General features: G+C 35.3%; 2 protein-coding genes across 2 annotated transcripts; both read left to right on the top strand.

Annotated features, from left to right (window-relative positions):
• Nucleotides 1–6,476: 6,476 nt before the first annotated feature.
• Nucleotides 6,477–8,297, top strand: LOC123208592 (linolenate 9R-lipoxygenase-like). Its single transcript, XM_044626128.1, has 2 exons — nucleotides 6,477–7,654; nucleotides 8,174–8,297. The coding sequence occupies exons 1-2, from the start codon at nucleotides 6,477–6,479 to the stop codon at nucleotides 8,295–8,297; spliced, it is 1,302 nt and encodes a 433-aa protein (XP_044482063.1).
• Nucleotides 8,298–13,383: 5,086 nt separating this feature from the next.
• Nucleotides 13,384–16,300, top strand: LOC123209318 (ETHYLENE INSENSITIVE 3-like 3 protein). Its single transcript, XM_044627298.1, has 2 exons — nucleotides 13,384–13,696; nucleotides 14,224–16,300. The coding sequence occupies exons 1-2, from the start codon at nucleotides 13,662–13,664 to the stop codon at nucleotides 15,995–15,997; spliced, it is 1,809 nt and encodes a 602-aa protein (XP_044483233.1). The 5' UTR covers nucleotides 13,384–13,661; the 3' UTR covers nucleotides 15,998–16,300.
• The last annotated feature ends 603 nt before the right edge of the window (nucleotides 16,301–16,903 follow it).

Here is a 16,903-nt window from a genome sequence, read left to right as displayed (position 1 = left end):
CTCTTTTGCTTCGAGTTCCATATTTTGTCAGTTTGAGCTAATCCTTTGGGGGATCCAATCATAATTATCGATCTACTGATATCACCAAACTGTGGTAATAATCTTTGAACTGTAAATACGTCCATGCATTAACAGTCGCATGCATTGCAATTGTCAAAACACAAGCAAAAAGAATGAGAATATGTGAAGTTTCAAGCCCAATATGCTCGGCGAAACCAAGAAAGAATGTAATCAGATGAACAGTGAGCTTTGTCTTCTTGTTATTAGTTCTAAAAAGAATCTCAACTATTTAAATTCTCAACAATTCCTCCATTTTAACTCGTGGACATTCGGCTAATTAGCATACTTATCAGCTTTTTCCTACGTACTTTGACGGGCTTCTGCCTTTCTTCTTTCTCCATTTGGCACTAATTTCATTACCCTTTCCACGTTTTGCCTCCCAGGTTAGTTCTTTCTGTTTAAATTTATTCTTTTGATAGTTATAGCTCTGTCTCTCCTTTGAAAAGGCTCAATGTCTTGTTCAAAACTGCGCGCTGATTGCTGTTGAAGATGGAATGTTTATTATTTAATGTGTGTTTGTGATGTTTCTTAAAATGAGGTGACAATGGCATTACAGGAAGTGGATCAGCATTGTCAATGAACTGGCTCTCCAGGCTTCCGATCAAGTGATCTCGCAAGCTAGTGCTTCTATCTTTAAAGGTTTGTCAGTTTCTTCTCACAAGCCATTCTGCATTGTTCTTACGAAAGTAATGGTTTTGTTTTCATTCAGTTACTGAACTTTCATTCTCATGGCCTTTTTGATTCAAAACTTGCTGGTTACAGGGGGCCATAAACTACTGCACAAAAATGGAGCTTCAAAAATCAGTAGAAGATCAATTCTCCAACCTGCATCCAAGCCTGCCAGTGGACACAAGAATTGGGATAGTAGGAGCTGGACCAAGTGGCTTATCAGCAGCGTTCGCACTAACCAAACTTGGCTACAGAAATGTGACCGTGTTAGAAAAGTATCACACTGTTGGCGGTATGTGTGAATCAGTCGAAATCGAAGGTACAATCTGACAATTATGCTCCTATGTATCTTGATTTTGTTATTCCAGGTAATTTGACTCTGCAGCATATGTAAATTAATATGTTTCACAGGAAAAATATATGATCTGGGTGGTCAAGTTCTAGCTGCAAATAGTGCACCAGTCATTTTTCACTTGGCTCAAGAAACAGGTTCTGATTTAGAAGAAATGGACTCACACAAGCTAGCTCTCATCGATGCTTCTTCAGGGGAAATTCAGGACATCAAAGTTGCTGATGATTATGTTTCAGTAATGTCATTGACCTTGGAATTACAGGTTGGTTTCTTATTAAGGGTTTAGGATTGTTACCATATTTTGAAACCTCAATAGTTAAGTCTTCCCAGCTGCAAATGACAGGATCAGGCAAAGGCTTCTGGTCGAATTGGGGTACACGCGGTGAGTGATTTTGCTTCAGACTTAACTCCAACGTACCTTGAAAGTCGTGGATTCAAATCTATTCCCAAATCTGTGGCTTATGGATACACTGCTTCGGGGTATGGATTCGTGCAAGACATGCCTTATGCATACATTCATGAATTCACAAGAACCTCCATGGCTGGGAAGATTCGGCGTTTCAGAGGTGGATATGCAAGTCTTTGGCAAAAGCTCAGTGAATACCTTCCAGTACAAGTACATTGCAACACTGAAGTACTTGCAGTTAGGCGCTATTCAACTAGTGTCAATGTCCATGTGAAAAATTCTGATGGGGAATGTAAGGTTATGGAGTTTGATAAAATCATCATCTCTGGAAACTTTCCTATGGAGAATGGAAAAATTTACAGATCTCCAACTTTGAAGTCTTCAGGTTAGTTGAGTTACCTATTCCTAATCATACTTTTTATCAACCCCTTTTTCCATCTGTTCATGTGTTTATGTCATGCACTGTAGAATTGGAAACTGAAGTAATGGACATGGATGAGCTTGAAAAGGAGCTATTCAGCAAAGTACAGACAATTGACTACTATACAACTGTTTTAAAGATTAGAGGCCTGGAACATATGCCAATTGGTTTCTATTATTTTGGTGAATATATGGAGGATCCTGCAACAATTGGATACCCTGTTGCAATGCAAAAGTTCTTCAGTGACACCGATATCTTCTTGTTCTGGTCTTATGGCAACGCTGTCGATATTACTGGACCAACTGTCACTAAGCTTGCAATCAAAACTGTTAAAAATATAGGGGGAGAAGTTCAGAATGTAGTTCTACAGCGGCGATTTAAGTACTTCCCACATGTTTGCAGCCAAGGTATATTTGCTCAATAAGCTGCTTCACATAATTTATTCCAGCCAGAAGATGGACACTAATTCTTCAATTTTACCACAGATATGGAGGATGGATTTTATGAGAGGCTGGAAACTGAGCTGCAGGGTCGAGGAAACACTTACTATGTTGGTGGACTTATGGCATTTGAACTCACAGAGAGGAATTCATCCTATTCCATGGCCCTAATCTGCAAGCACTTCGCCAATAATAATGCTTTGCCGAAACATCCATATGTTAAGGTAATTTGTCCTGTAAAAAGTCTGATCTTTTGAATATTAGTAGATGAAAAATGAACTTTTACGTAACTCCTTAATATTATGTTTATACAGAGTTTGTTCCCCTTGCAATCTGATAACTGGCATAAGAAATTCAAAGAACTGGGAGAATTGCCAGGTGTGGAGTTCCCTGATCTTTCCACTCTTGATGGTTACTTGAAGCACTGGGGAACTCATGGAGTTACTCGAAGCAAAAAACTCTATTCTTGGATTAATGAAGATGGTGCAGTAGTGAGCCAGAGGACTTATGAAGAACTTCATGCTAATGCTTCTTGCATTGCGAACAAGCTCTTGACAAGCCGGAGACCGGTTATCAAGCCTGGTGACAGGGTTCTCCTAGTTTATGTCCCTGGTCTTGATTTTGTTGATGCATTCTTTGGGTGCTTAAGATCTAAAATTTTACCAGTTCCAGTTCTTCCTCCAGACCCCTGGCAAAGAGGTGGACAAGCATTATTAAAGATCGAAAACATTGCAAAATCATGTGAAGCTAAGGCGATTCTATCGACTGTTGTTTATCACTCAGCGGTGCGAACAGGAAATGTGAAGATTCTGGTTTCATTGACAGGCAAAAATGCCAAAGCAACAGCGCATTGGCCTAATCTTCCTTGGCTGCACACTGATTCTTGGATCAAGAATTCTGCTAACTTGGTTCCAGAAATGACGACTGATCTATCTGAACCTCGGCCTGAAGATCTTTGTTTTCTGCAGTTCACATCTGGGTCAACAGGCGATGCTAAAGGTGTTATGATAACTCATGGTGGCCTGATTCATAATGTGAAATTGATGCGAAGGCAATACAAGAGCACCTCAAAAACAGTACTAGTCAGCTGGCTTCCTCAGTACCATGACATGGGGCTGATTGGGGGACTGTTTACAGCTTTAGTTAGCGGAGGTTCAGCAATATTGTTTTCTCCGATGATATTCATCAAGAACCCCCTCTTGTGGCTTGAAACCATGAGCAAATACCGAGCAACTCACAGCGCTGGCCCTAACTTTGCTTTCGAGTTGATGATCCGAAGACTCGATTCTGACAAGAACAAGGCTCGGAACTATGACCTTTCTTCAATGATTTTCCTTATGGTTGCTGCTGAACCAGTGAGGCAAATAACACTGAAAAAGTTTATTGGATTGACTAGTCCTTTTGGCCTTTCTCAAGAGGTGATGGCTCCAGGCTATGGCTTGGCAGAAAATTGTGTTTTTGTCAGCTGTGCATATGGACAAGGAAAGCCTATTTTTGTTGATTGGCAGGGGAGAGTTTGTTGTGGCTATGTGGATCAAAATGATGAAGATGTCGACATCAGAATAGTTGATCCAGAGAGTAGCGACGAGCTCAGAGAGCCTGGAAAAGAGGGAGAAATATGGATTAGCAGCCCCAGCTCTGGAATTGGCTATTGGGGGAGAGAAGACATCAGCCAGAAAACTTTAGGAAATGAGCTTCAGAATCACCCTGGAAGAAAGTATACCAGAACAGGAGACCTTGGAAGAATTATTGATGGAAAGTTGTTCATCACTGGAAGAATCAAGGATCTTATAATTGTAGCAGGAAGAAATATTTACTCCGCAGATGTTGAAAAGACTGTGGAAAGCTCATCTGAACATCTCCGGCCTGGTTGTTGTGCAGTCATTGGTGTTCCGGAGGAAGTCCTGTCAACAAAAGGAATTTCAGTTCCAGATAGTTCTGATCAAGTTGGCCTGGTTGTAATTGCTGAGGTTAAAGATGGTGCTGCTGTTGATAAGGAAGTCATTGAACAAATTAGAACCCGAGTAGCAGAAGAACATGGCGTTACAGTTGCTTCTATAAAGCTGATCAAACCCAAAACTATTAGTAAAACAACTTCCGGGAAGATCAAGAGATTCGAATGCCTCAAACAGTTTGTTGATGGAACTCTGAACACGGTCCCAGAACCACTTTTTTTGAAGAAAAAGTTGGCCCGGTCATACACAACTGGAACGTGTAAAGAAGGCAGAACACCAAGACCTCGGCTTGTGAGTTCTCCAGTGTCGGGCCCTAAAATGACTAACAAAGATATTGTAGAGTTTCTGAAAGGACTAGTTTCAGAGCGGACTGGGATTCCTATTGGAAAAATCTCCGCTACAGAAAGCCTGGTATCTTATGGAATCGATTCGATTGGTGTTGTTAGAGCTGCTCAAAAACTTTCTGATTTTCTTGGAGTGCCAGTTGGAGCCGTAGATATCTTTACTGCAACCTGCATTTTGGACTTGGCAAACTTCTCAGAGAATCTTATAATGAAGTCTCAACCTCAACTCATGAACAACTCAACCGATGCTCCAGAGACAGAGATAGAATATTCTGAGCTAGAGATGGAAGTTTCTAAAACTCGCAAATTCGGTATCTGCATTTTCCAACTTCTGGCTCTTCTTTATGTTTCAGTCTTTCTGATAGTTCCTTCTCATCTATCAGTTTCTGCTTTCATGAACTTGGTGTCAGTCACAAATAAACTGATGGTTGGATATCCTTTTCTGGGATATTTGTTCTCCTTGGCTTTTGCTCCCCTTGCCTGGATCCTTTGCGTAGTTTCCACTTGCATTTCCATTGCTTTCTTTGGAAATTCTTTCCTGAGACCAAACTATACATTGAATCCTGAAATTTCCATTTGGTCGACGGATTTTGTCAAATGGTGGGCACTTTATAAGACTCAAGAAGTTTCTTCTAAAGTTCTGGCAGTCTATTTAAGAGGAACAGTATTCCTGAATTACTGGTTTGAGATGTTTGGAGCTAAGATTGGATCATCAGTGTTGCTTGATACAGTTGATATTACAGACCCTTCTCTTGTTTCAATTGGAGATGGAGCTGTAATTGCTGAAGGGGCTTTGGTTCAAAGCCATGAAGTAAAGAATGGAGTCCTAAGCTTCCTTCCAATTAGAATTGGCCGAAACTCTTCAGTTGGCCCATATGCTGTGATTCAGAAAGGAAGTACAATAGGAGAAGAAACCTATTTAGCCCCCTTGCAAAAGAGTGAAGCAGGCAAAGTCATACCCAAATCTACCGAGGAAAACAATCCTCAAAAGGTAAATGACTACAGACACTTTTCCACTTTATATTAAATTCTTGAATTTAAGGCTTACAATATTCATTTCTCCTTGATATCAGGGCAGTGCAGTATTGCCAAATGAGACCATTTATCAATTCATGGGGATCTACATAGTCAGTTTCATCAGTACTTTAGCAGCGGCAGTCGTCTACTTCTTTTACCTTTGGCTATCTCAAAAGCCAGCCTCTGTTCAACAATTTGCATTTCTCTGTATATCCGGAGCCTTCCATTGGATTCCATTCACTATCACTGCATATGTGACCATGTTCGCAAGCATTCCTTCAAACCCAGTTTATTGTGCAGTCTCTTTTGCTATTGCATACTTGTTTCATGGCATTGTACTCAGCTTCCTCACATGCATTTCAACCCAATTTCTTGCTGGTAAAGAAGAGGAGAAACAATCACACATAAAGGTTTGGCTTTGCAACCGGATCACCATCGCCTGTCATCTAAGATTTGCCAAGCTTTTATCTGGAACAGAAGCATTCTGTATGTACTTACGCGGTTTGGGCGCGAAGGTTGGAAAGCATTGTTCAATCAGAGCTATCAATGCAGTTTCATGTCCAGAGAAAATTACAATTGGAGCTGGTGTCCATCTTGGGGACTTCAGCCGGATCATTACTGGTTTCTATTCCTCTAAAGGGTTTACTTCAGGGAAAATTGAAGTGCAAGACAACTCAGTGATTGGCAGTCAAAGCCTGATCCTGCCCAATTCAGTAGTTCAAAAGGATGTTATTCTTGGTGCACTTTCAGTTGCTCCAATGCATTCGGTTCTGCAACAGGGCGGCGTTTATGTTGGATCTCATACTCCAGTCATGATCAAGAACACAATGCATTCTTTGGATGACAGGATAGAAGAAATGGACATGAAATACAAGAAAATTGTTGGCAATCTGGCTGCAAATTTGGCAGCCACAACTTTGAAAGTTAAATCAAGATACTTCCACCGAATTGGTGTTAGTGGAAAGGGACAGTTGAAGATTTATGACAACATTGAAGGCCTGCCATGCCACAAGATCTTCAATCCTGGAAAATGTTACACTGTTATAGTCCGGCACAGCAATAGCCTGAGTGCTGATGATGATGCAAGGATAGACGCCCGTGGTGCAGCAATAAGAATACTTTCAGATGAAATTGGTGCTACCTCCCCACTACTCGATCTTACACTTAAAACAGGCAAGGCATTCTATGCACGCACAATTGCAGATTTCGCGACATGGCTTGTGTGTGGACTTGCTGCAAGAGAAGAACATGTGAAGCGAGTACCACATGTTCACGATGCCGTGTGGATGTCTCTTCGCCATGCTGACTCGTATGCAGAACTACATTATTACTCTAACATTTGTAGGCTTTTCAGGTTCACAGATGGACAAGAAATGTACGTGAAGTTCAAGTTGAGGCCTTATGATGAAAACATTTCTGAGGACTCTGGTAAAGTGGAGCCTGTTGGGATTCTTCCGCCAGAAACAGGTGCAATTCCGAGGGATGATAAAGACACTCGCCCTTTGCTTTTCCTTGCTCAAGATTTCCAGAACCGAGTAAATTCTCCAGGTGGCGTTCGCTACATTTTTCAGCTACAAGTCCGACCAGTGCCACAAGACGAAGCAACTCGTGACATTGCACTTGACTGCACCAAACCTTGGAGTGAGTCTGAGTTCCCATATATTAACATAGGGGAGATTACTATTGATCAAAATCTCTCAAAGGAAGAATCAGAAACCCTCGAATTTAATCCCTATCTTCGATGCCGTGAAATTGATGTCATTCCAGCTTCATCTTGCAATCAGAGTGCTTCAATCGATCATGGTCGTTCACTGATCTATGAGATATGCCAGCATCTGCGAAACAGGGAGCCTCTTCCAGAATCCTGGAGGATTTTCCTGGAGCAATCTGATGTAAAAGTAGATCTTTCAGGCTGTCCAATGGCAGCAGCCCTGGAGAAAAAACCCGAAGAACGAGTGACCCTGGCAAGGAACTGGCATCAAACATTATGGTCAATTTTCGCCCAACCTTTGCTACAAACAATCTTCCCATATTTCCTCTTATTCCTGACAGTCCTTCCTCTTTTAAATTGTATACTTCTCCTGGAAGCAACCAAGAAACTCCCACTACACTGGTTACTTCCCATCTTTTGGACCTCTTCAGGAATCCTATCAGCATTGGCTTGTGTTGTAGCCAAATGGGTTCTCGTAGGAACAAAGAAAGAGGGAGAAACTGCGAAGATTTGGAGTAAAGCTGTCTTCCTGGACATAACATGGCAGGCTTTCAGGACTTTGGTGGGAGAGTATTTCATGGAGCTAACCGGAGGGTCGTTCCTGATGATATTATGGATGAAACTAATGGGATCAGAGATAGAGATGGGGGAAGGGGGGGCATATGTGGACAGCATGGGGGCAATGCTGAATCCTGAAATGGTGGAGATGGAAAGAGGGGGGAGTGTAGGAAGAGAAGCAGTGTTGTTTGGGCACATTTATGAAGGAGAAGATGGGAAAGTGAAGTTTGGGAAGATCAGGATTGGAGAAGGAGGATATGTGGGGAGTAGAAGTGTGGTGATGCCTGGTGTTATAGTGGAGAGTGGAGGGAATTTGAGTGCTCTGTCAATTGCCATGAAAGAAGAAATTGTCAAGTCAAGGTGAAGAAGACAATCATAAAGCTTTAGTTGCCTTTGTTATGGTGGTTTTATATTTCATACTAGCATGGCTATTTAGTCTTTTTATCATCCCTCCCCCCACCACCCCCACCCCGCCCCCCCTCCCAAATAAATTATCAGCCACAGCATAAAACAAATTGAATCGGATAATTTAGTGAAGCCCTCTTGCTTTATCTCTTTCTCTTAAATTCTCTGAAAGAATACTCAAATAAATATGTGCATAATCATACACATGAATAAAAAATGTTATAATTGATTTTATAAAAATCTCATAACAATGCTCCCAATAATTATGTAGGTTTATTGTTATATAATTATATTCAGAAAGATGAGTAATGAGAAAAAATATATCAGATTCAAAAAGTAATAATTTAAAACTTGAGGGACTTAATGAATATTAACCAAAACCATAAACACATGATGTATCCCCAATTAAGTTTTCGTTTTACAAGCCAAATTTTATACCAATAAAACTATGGATACCTATTTCAAGAATATATATAGTGTTAAGTTTCAAACGTGAAACCGAAATAGCTTATATTAAAAAATAGTATTAAAAATTTTAAAATTAGAAGTCAATAATTATTAATGGGAAGAATAAGCATTTTGACATGAAATTTAAGTCAATGGATTGAAATCAATGCTTGACATATATTTAAGGTAATTCTAAACTAAAATTTAGCAGTTTTATATTGTAAATCTATTCATATAGTTATGTATATATTTATATATGTTTTTATATAATTAGATATTATTTTATTCTAATTATATATATTTTATTCTAATTATGATGATATATATATATATATATATATATTATCATAATTAAAGGATTCTGAATTAAAAATAAAATAATATCTAATTATATAAGAACATATATAAATATATACATAACTGTATGAATAGATTTACAATATAAAACTGCTAAATTTTAGTTTAGAATTACCTTAAATATATGTCAAGCATTGATTTCAATCCATTGACTTAAATTTCATGTCAAAATGCTTATTCTTCCCATTAATAATTATTGACTTCTAATTTTAAAATTTTTAATACTATTTTTTAATATAAGCTATTTCGGTTTCACGTTTGAAACTTAACACAAAGGGAACTAGGAATTGAACTTTACGCACTTTCCTGTAATATTATTATTTTCAAATAAAAACAGATTTTCAGGGCTTTCCGTGTAAAGTTATGGCAATAACTGCAAAAATGGCCATTGGGTCACTGCAATAGTCATTGTGGAGAATGGGGTAACATTACACCCCTTCCCCATGAAAGTCTCCGACAACCATCTCTGTTCATCAGCATTCTCACCGTCTTCCTTTTCTATTGATCTTTCCACGTGAACAACAATTTTTGTCAGACGAATATGTCATCTTCATCTCGTTAGATGTCTTCATTCTTTTGTAGATCAACATCTTCTGATAATTTTAATAGATTTTGAGTTATCTTTTAATATTAAACTTATCTTTTTTTAGAAGTATATATAATCCAATTTTATATAGTTTGAAAGTTCTTTCAAACCAAACTATAAAAAATAATTTAAAATTTTTTCAAACCAAATTGAGTGATTTGGTTAAATTTAAATTACAGTTTAAACATTTTAAAAATATATATATATATATATATATATATATATATATATAGTAAAATTAATTAAATTATAGTTTAATCGAACATAATATAAATATATACAATATATGTGAAATATATAAAAAATACATATATAAAAAAAATAACAAAATAAATATAAAACAAACAAATAATACACTTAATTACTTATTAGAAAGTTATGTCAAATATAGTTTTATATATATATATATATATATATATATATATATATATATATATATATATATATATACATATTTTAAAAAAATATAGTTTATAATTTGATTTAATTTACAAATCATTCAAATTATTGTAATATACAGTTTTTATATAAGAAGAAAAAGGAAACAAGTATACTTTTTGATAAATAATATATGAAGAGATACTATGATTGAATAGATATGGTTGCAAAAAAAAAAAAAAATTAAGGAAATTATATATTGGAGGATTATAAAAAAAGATTTTAGGATTTGATGGATATTTTTAAAATAAAAAGAAAAGATATGATTGGATTGATTGAGAGATAAGAAGATATTGATTGATTTTAATTAAATGAGTCTTTATTCTTTTGAATAGATCTTTATAGGCTATAAAATTATTTCTCTAAAAGTTTAGACCTCATAAGAAAATCAAAAATATTAGTTTTTATTTCTATACTTGGCAATTGAAAAAGGGATAGGTTTAGAGTTATTTGGATCAACAAAAAGGGTTGGAGATTTGAGTAAGTTTAATCTTTCAATTTCATTTTATTTAGTTATGTTAAATTTAGATTTAAATTATGTTAGCATCATAGTTAAGTCAATAATTGTGTTTGTGCATATTAGAAATTGAAAATTCTGGACAGTTTGTTATTCAATTTTTATGAAATGTTTTGATGAGGAAATTTATTTTATTTGCAATCGAAAAATTTTCTGGAAATTTTATAACATGTATTTTCAATTATATCAAATTTTCGTAAATTTTTTATAATTACAGAATTTATTAAAAATCTTAGAGCAATGACTGTTCAATAGAAAAAAATCTGTATTCTGGCAATTTGATGATCTGAATTTCTTGAACATTTTGACAAAGTATTTGAACTCAATTTTATTTGAAAATTTTTCTGCAAATTGTATTATATGCCTATTCATACATGCTCAAATTTCATAGGATTTATGGATCGATAAATATGACCGGATCATAAAACATCTAGGGACAGATATTGAATGATGAAAGGTCTGCGGACCAATTATGAATATAAACGCAATGAAGGGTCTGCGGACCAATTATGAATACAATGAAAGGTCTGCGGACCTATTACGAATATGAATACGATGAAGGGTCTGCGGACCAATATGAATAAGAATATGAATTATGAAAAGTCTACGGACTTATGATGAATATGAATAAGAATCGAACCAAGTCACCACGAATGTTTGTGACACTATGTGACAAAGGCTAAGTACAAATTTTATGTTTTTTTAATTTATTTATTTGAGTAATGTTTATGAACTATTTTAAGATTATCTCTTATGGTTGATATAAAATATTTATGCTTGTTTCTCTTTAGGATAATGAATATGAACTTGTTTATATTGTTTTTCCTAAAATTTGTGAAAACGTTTTAGTTTCGTTATAGTTAAGGAATATCAAGGGTTTTATTTATTTATTTTGACTAATTATTTTGAAAATAAAAAAGTTTTACGACGTTTATTTATTAAAAAGTTATGTATTATGTTTGTTTTTATTTACCGAGTTGACGGTTCACTCCTCGTTTCCTTTATTTTGCAGAATAAGTTTTCTAGATTAGCTAGGAGGGGTGGAATAAAATAAACTTAAGCTGAGTTGGGAGATTGAAGAGTTTTGATATCTAGATTTGATTGTTTATGAGTATTGTAATTGGAGATTATTTATAAGATGTGATTATGTTTAATTATTTTTTAGGGATTATTTTGGCAAGAATAAAAATATATTATGCTATAGAATTATTATTTTTTATTTAGAATAAAGTCATGGATTAAATTAGTTTTGTATTTTCAAATGAGGTTAGAATCTGGGGTTTTACAATTGTAACCCAAAATACAAAAAAATAGTTAAAAAAATTTTAATTTAAATTAAATCAAATCAAACCATAATTTTTAAATAATTTGATTTTATTTTAGGATTTGAATCCAACGGTAAACACCCTCGACTTTCTTTGTCTTATTCTTCAAATCAAATTAAACTCTACCTTCAATTTACTATTTTTTAATTTAATTCCACGACAAATCAATCATAATGTAGATAAAAACTAAATTCATAAATTTATGTAATATTACAAAAATTAAATATTATATTGAACAACTAAAAAACAAAAGATAGCGATACTTTCGTAGCATTCACCGACAATTCGACATTGGGTCAATCGGAGACGCCAAAAAGAGCCATCTTTGATCCATTCATTTTAGTAATTAAAAAATTAATAATATAATATTATTTATTAACTTTTTAACCCTCCATTAATTATAACCTTTAACTTCCACTTTGTGGGCACCACCAACCACATTTTTTATACTGAACTTTTTAAAAGGCCAAAGACCTTATTCCCATTCAAAGTTTTTTTTTTTTTTAATTTTACTTATTAACTTAAAAAAATTTAAACATTTATTTATTCAATAAATTTTTTTATTATTATCAAAGATGAAATCATAATTTTACAATTTTATTTAAAAAATAATTTATTTATATTTTTATCTAAATTTTAAAAATTAATAATTTTCCTCCTAAAATATTTAAACCCTAAAAACCATAATGATGAAAAATAAAAAAAATGATTTTTTTAAATTAAGTTAGAAAAAAAATTATTAATTTTTAAAACTTAAATGAAAAATAAAAATAAATTATTTTTTTAAATAAAATTTTAAAATAATAATTTTATTTTTGAAAATAACAATAAAATTTAATAAATGAACAAATGTTTGAGGTTTTTAAAATTAATTGATGAGAATTTTAGAAGAGAGTAATCTTTGGATGAGAATAAGTCCTTTGCCCTTCGTAAAATCATTTTGGTACCAAGATACGTCCTAGTAAACAAAAGGTTAGTAAAATCTAATGCAAACATTTTATGCCTTAATCAGGGGTGAACTTTTTAATTTTTTTAAATATTTAAAATACACTTAAATTTTTAATTTTTATTTTCTTATGATTGATGAAATTGTTCACAATTTTTAACAGAGTTCTGGTTAGCAGTCTTCTATTTTTCTATTTTTAAAATTTTATTTTTATAAAAAATTTTCGTGGTATTTTAAAATTTTAACAAATAAATTTTAAAAGGCTTCTGGCTTAAGTGTAATTATAAGATATTTCTTTGAAAAAAAAACCCCCACAAAAACAAACAGTTCAAAATTTTGGACCACGTGTGATTTACAATGGACATGCAGACACCTGATTATTTCTCTCCTAAGTGGCAAAATCTGATAAGAATTTTGTCCACTTGGGACTTCTTTTAGCCGCCTCCCACAAATCGCTTTGTCTCGGCTTTCGTATTAAATTCCCCGAATCGTTTTGTCTACCGAAACCCGATATTCTGGCGACGTATTCCTTTTTCTTACCGATTCGATTCCATGCAATTTGCTCCATTTACATCTTTAACTTGAAGTTCTCTCTCGTTTTGTCATCTTCTGTGTAAAGCTAGGTTGAAGAAAAGAGGGACTGTAAAGAGAAACCCAGTTTCTAGGTTTGAGAGGTTCGTTAAATTGTTTTTGCGTGGAATTTATACATGGGTGAATATGAAGAGATTGGAGCTGATATTTGGTAAGAAAAGATGCCGTTGTTTAATTTTTGGATTGGTTCATGCCCATTTGAGTGTTTTATTCGATTTTTCATTGATTGTTGATGGAATTGTTGAGGAATATGATTTTGATTAAAGTTAGGTTTTTGTAGATGTTTGTGATTGTTAATTATCTGGGTTTTGATTGAATAGAGTAAGATGCTTTGTTTTGTCTTGTTTGGTTGGTGAGAAAATATTGGAAAAGAAAAAAACTTAAGTTATGAGTGTTTTGTTTAAGAAGCTTTAAGACTTTTAACTTGGAATAATAGAGTCATGTGAGTTGGGTGAAGTGATTAGTTTGAGGATTTTCATTATAAATAAATAAATAAATAAATATATATATATATATATATTGAAGTATAATAATTCATAAGGTTTTAAACAAGGATTTCTTTTTTTTTTTTACATTTTCTTATTATTTTAGTGTGTAATAGTTTAGATATAGAGAGCTGTTATTGTAGTTTTGGTTTAATGGAGTTTTTCTTATGGTTCTGGACACTTTGGGTGACAGCTCGGATATTGAAGTTGATGATATAAGGTGTGGAAATATAGCTGAGAAAGATGTTAGTGATGAGGAGATTGAAGCGGAAGAATTGGAAAGGCGTATGTGGAAGGACCAAATCAAGCTGAAAAGGATTAAGGAAAAAGAGAAGCTTGCGGCAATACAAGCTGCTGAGAAGCAAAAACCCAAGCAGACAAATGATCAGGCTCGGAGGAAGAAAATGTCTAGAGCGCAGGATGGAATTCTTAAATATATGTTGAAGTTAATGGAAGTGTGCAAAGTTCGTGGTTTTGTCTATGGGATCATTCCTGAGAAGGGTAAGCCTGTGAGTGGTTCGTCTGATAATATTAGAGCTTGGTGGAAAGAAAAGGTGAAATTCGATAAGAATGGACCAGCTGCCATAGCAAAGTATGAAGCGGACTGTTTAGTCATGGGTGAGGCTGAGAATAATCAAAATGGGAACTCTAAGAGCATTCTTCAAGATCTGCAAGATGCAACTCTAGGTTCTCTCTTGTCTTCTTTGATGCAACATTGTGATCCTCCACAGAGGAAGTATCCATTGGAGAAGGGAGTTCCACCACCTTGGTGGCCTACTGGCAATGAAGATTGGTGGGTAAAATTAGGGCTACCCCATGGTCAGAGACCTCTGTATAAAAAACCACATGATCTGAAAAAGATGTGGAAAGTAGGGGTGTTAACAGCAGTGATAAAGCACATGTCTCCTGATATTGCAAAGATCAGGAGGCATGTCCGTCAGTCAAAGTGCTTACAGGATAAGATGACTGCAAAGGAAAGTGCAATCTGGTTGGGGGTTTTGAGCCGGGAAGAATCTCTTATTCGGCAACCTAGCAGTGATAATGGAACCTCTGGGATAACTGAAATGCTTGTGGGTGACAATGGTACTAAGAAGCGACATGCCATTAGTAGTGACAGCAACTATGATGTTGATGGTATTGATGATGGTGTGGGCTCTGTGTCATCCAAAGACAACAGGGAAAATCAACCAATGGATGTAGAGCCAGCAAATGGTGCTGGCAATTCCTTAGCCCAATCTGGCCAAGAAAATAGACCAAAACCAAAAAAGACCAGGAGAGGTGGATACCGTGGGAAACCAAGGCCTGCTAATCAAGCTCATAGAATGTCTCCTAATGAGTGCCAACATGATGAGCCAAAAAGAAATTTGCCTGACATAAATGAAAATGATATACCCCTCATTGATTACAATGCACATGATAATCAGCAGGAAAACTTTGCAGTGGCAGCATTGAGGCCCCCAGATGTAGGTTTAGAGGACTCGGCAGAAATAACAGCATCTGAGTTAGACAATTTGCCGCTTGTTCCTTCTGCCGGTCATATTTCTACACCTAGAATGTATGCGGAAGATACACCCATGATGTATCCTATGATGCCAAATGCTGAGTTACAAAATGACACTACTTACCCCCTTTATAATCCATCATTCGAAGTGGGGCCCAGTCATGTTTTGTCAAATGGTCGAATTGAAATGAATGCATCACAGATTAGGCCAAAGGATAATGGAGGCTATGTAGAAGCATTAGACAGAAATGAAAATGGCATTAGTAATGGTGAATTGCACCCTTATATGGTAGACGCATTTCAAAATGAACCAAATAGGCATGCTGGTATTACATTTGGATCTTCAATTGGTAGCCCGTTGATTGATTTTGGTGGGCTCAGCAGTCCATATTATCCTGGAATTGAAGGCACAAGTATTGATGACCTCTTCTCTGACAATGACTACCTACAATACTTTGGTGCATGATTTGCCAATAGTGATACTTCTGAGCTAGTAATGTGAGTGAAGTTCTCACTGACCTTATTAGTCATGTTTATTGATCTTAGAAGACTCTTTTTAGTTTATTCCTATTGTTCTGGGCTATTTAATTTTCTCTTGTACAACTCATTATTTTGAGAACAAATGAATGAAGGTACAATGGCTTCTTGTAAATGGGTCAATTTGTTCATATTGTATTCTAATTTCTCTGGGCAAGTTGAATTCCTAATAAATAGTCTCATATTGTATTCTTTCATGTAATGATGACAATAGATTTCTATCTTTTGTTTACTACCTTCAAGAAAGGATGAAACTCTAATGTTAAACACTCTTGAGAGTATATTGAACCCAAGATAGTAATCCAACTCCTATAATAAATATCATTTCTATAATTAGATGATGTATTCTTCAATAATAATACATTGCAGACTCAATATTAGTGGTCTCTACCAGTTGATTTTGATTTTCTATGCTGTTTTTTAATAAAGCTTTTGTTGTTTTGAACAATGTTGGGAGGAATCAAATTGGTTGTCTTGAAGTGTAAGTCACTGCAGTTATGTGAATATATTTTCAGAACTGTAATTTTGATCCAAATAAATTATAGCTAGTGGATGCTCCTGTGTTTGTGGGTGAGGCTGTTGCAAAGGAAGGGATGAAGGGGGTGAGCTATTTCTGTGCCCCCGCCTCCCCTTTTTTTTCTTCCTAGGTGCAAGGCTGGGAAGCTTTGTTTTGGTAAAACTGCAGTTCTCAGGATGTAGATTAGATAAACCTGTTTGGCTGCCTCTCATTTTAGCCTAGTCAGAAGCCAAATAAATATGATTTGCTTGTGGAGGAGAGGGAGGGAATAAATGATTTCTTTTTATTTAGAGTGATGGTGATATGTTTCAGTTTGGC

Source organism: Mangifera indica, chromosome 2, assembly GCF_011075055.1.
Source record: "Mangifera indica cultivar Alphonso chromosome 2, CATAS_Mindica_2.1, whole genome shotgun sequence".
NCBI classification, from domain to species: domain Eukaryota; kingdom Viridiplantae; phylum Streptophyta; class Magnoliopsida; order Sapindales; family Anacardiaceae; genus Mangifera; species Mangifera indica.
This window is presented reverse-complemented; position numbering and strand designations above follow the sequence as displayed.

Bases quoted from the DNA above. Each gene is read 5' to 3' on its own strand.
- LOC123208592 (XM_044626128.1), top strand. From the start codon at position 6,477: ATGATCAAGAACACAATGCATTCTTTGGATGACAGGATAGAAGAAATG. The intron at 7,655-8,173 runs GTCAATTTTCGC...TGGGAAGATCAG, and splicing joins AACTGGCATCAAACATTATG to GATTGGAGAAGGAGGATATG.
- LOC123209318 (XM_044627298.1), top strand. From the start codon at position 13,662: ATGGGTGAATATGAAGAGATTGGAGCTGATATTTG. The intron at 13,697-14,223 runs GTAAGAAAAGAT...TTTGGGTGACAG, and splicing joins GAGATTGGAGCTGATATTTG to CTCGGATATTGAAGTTGATG.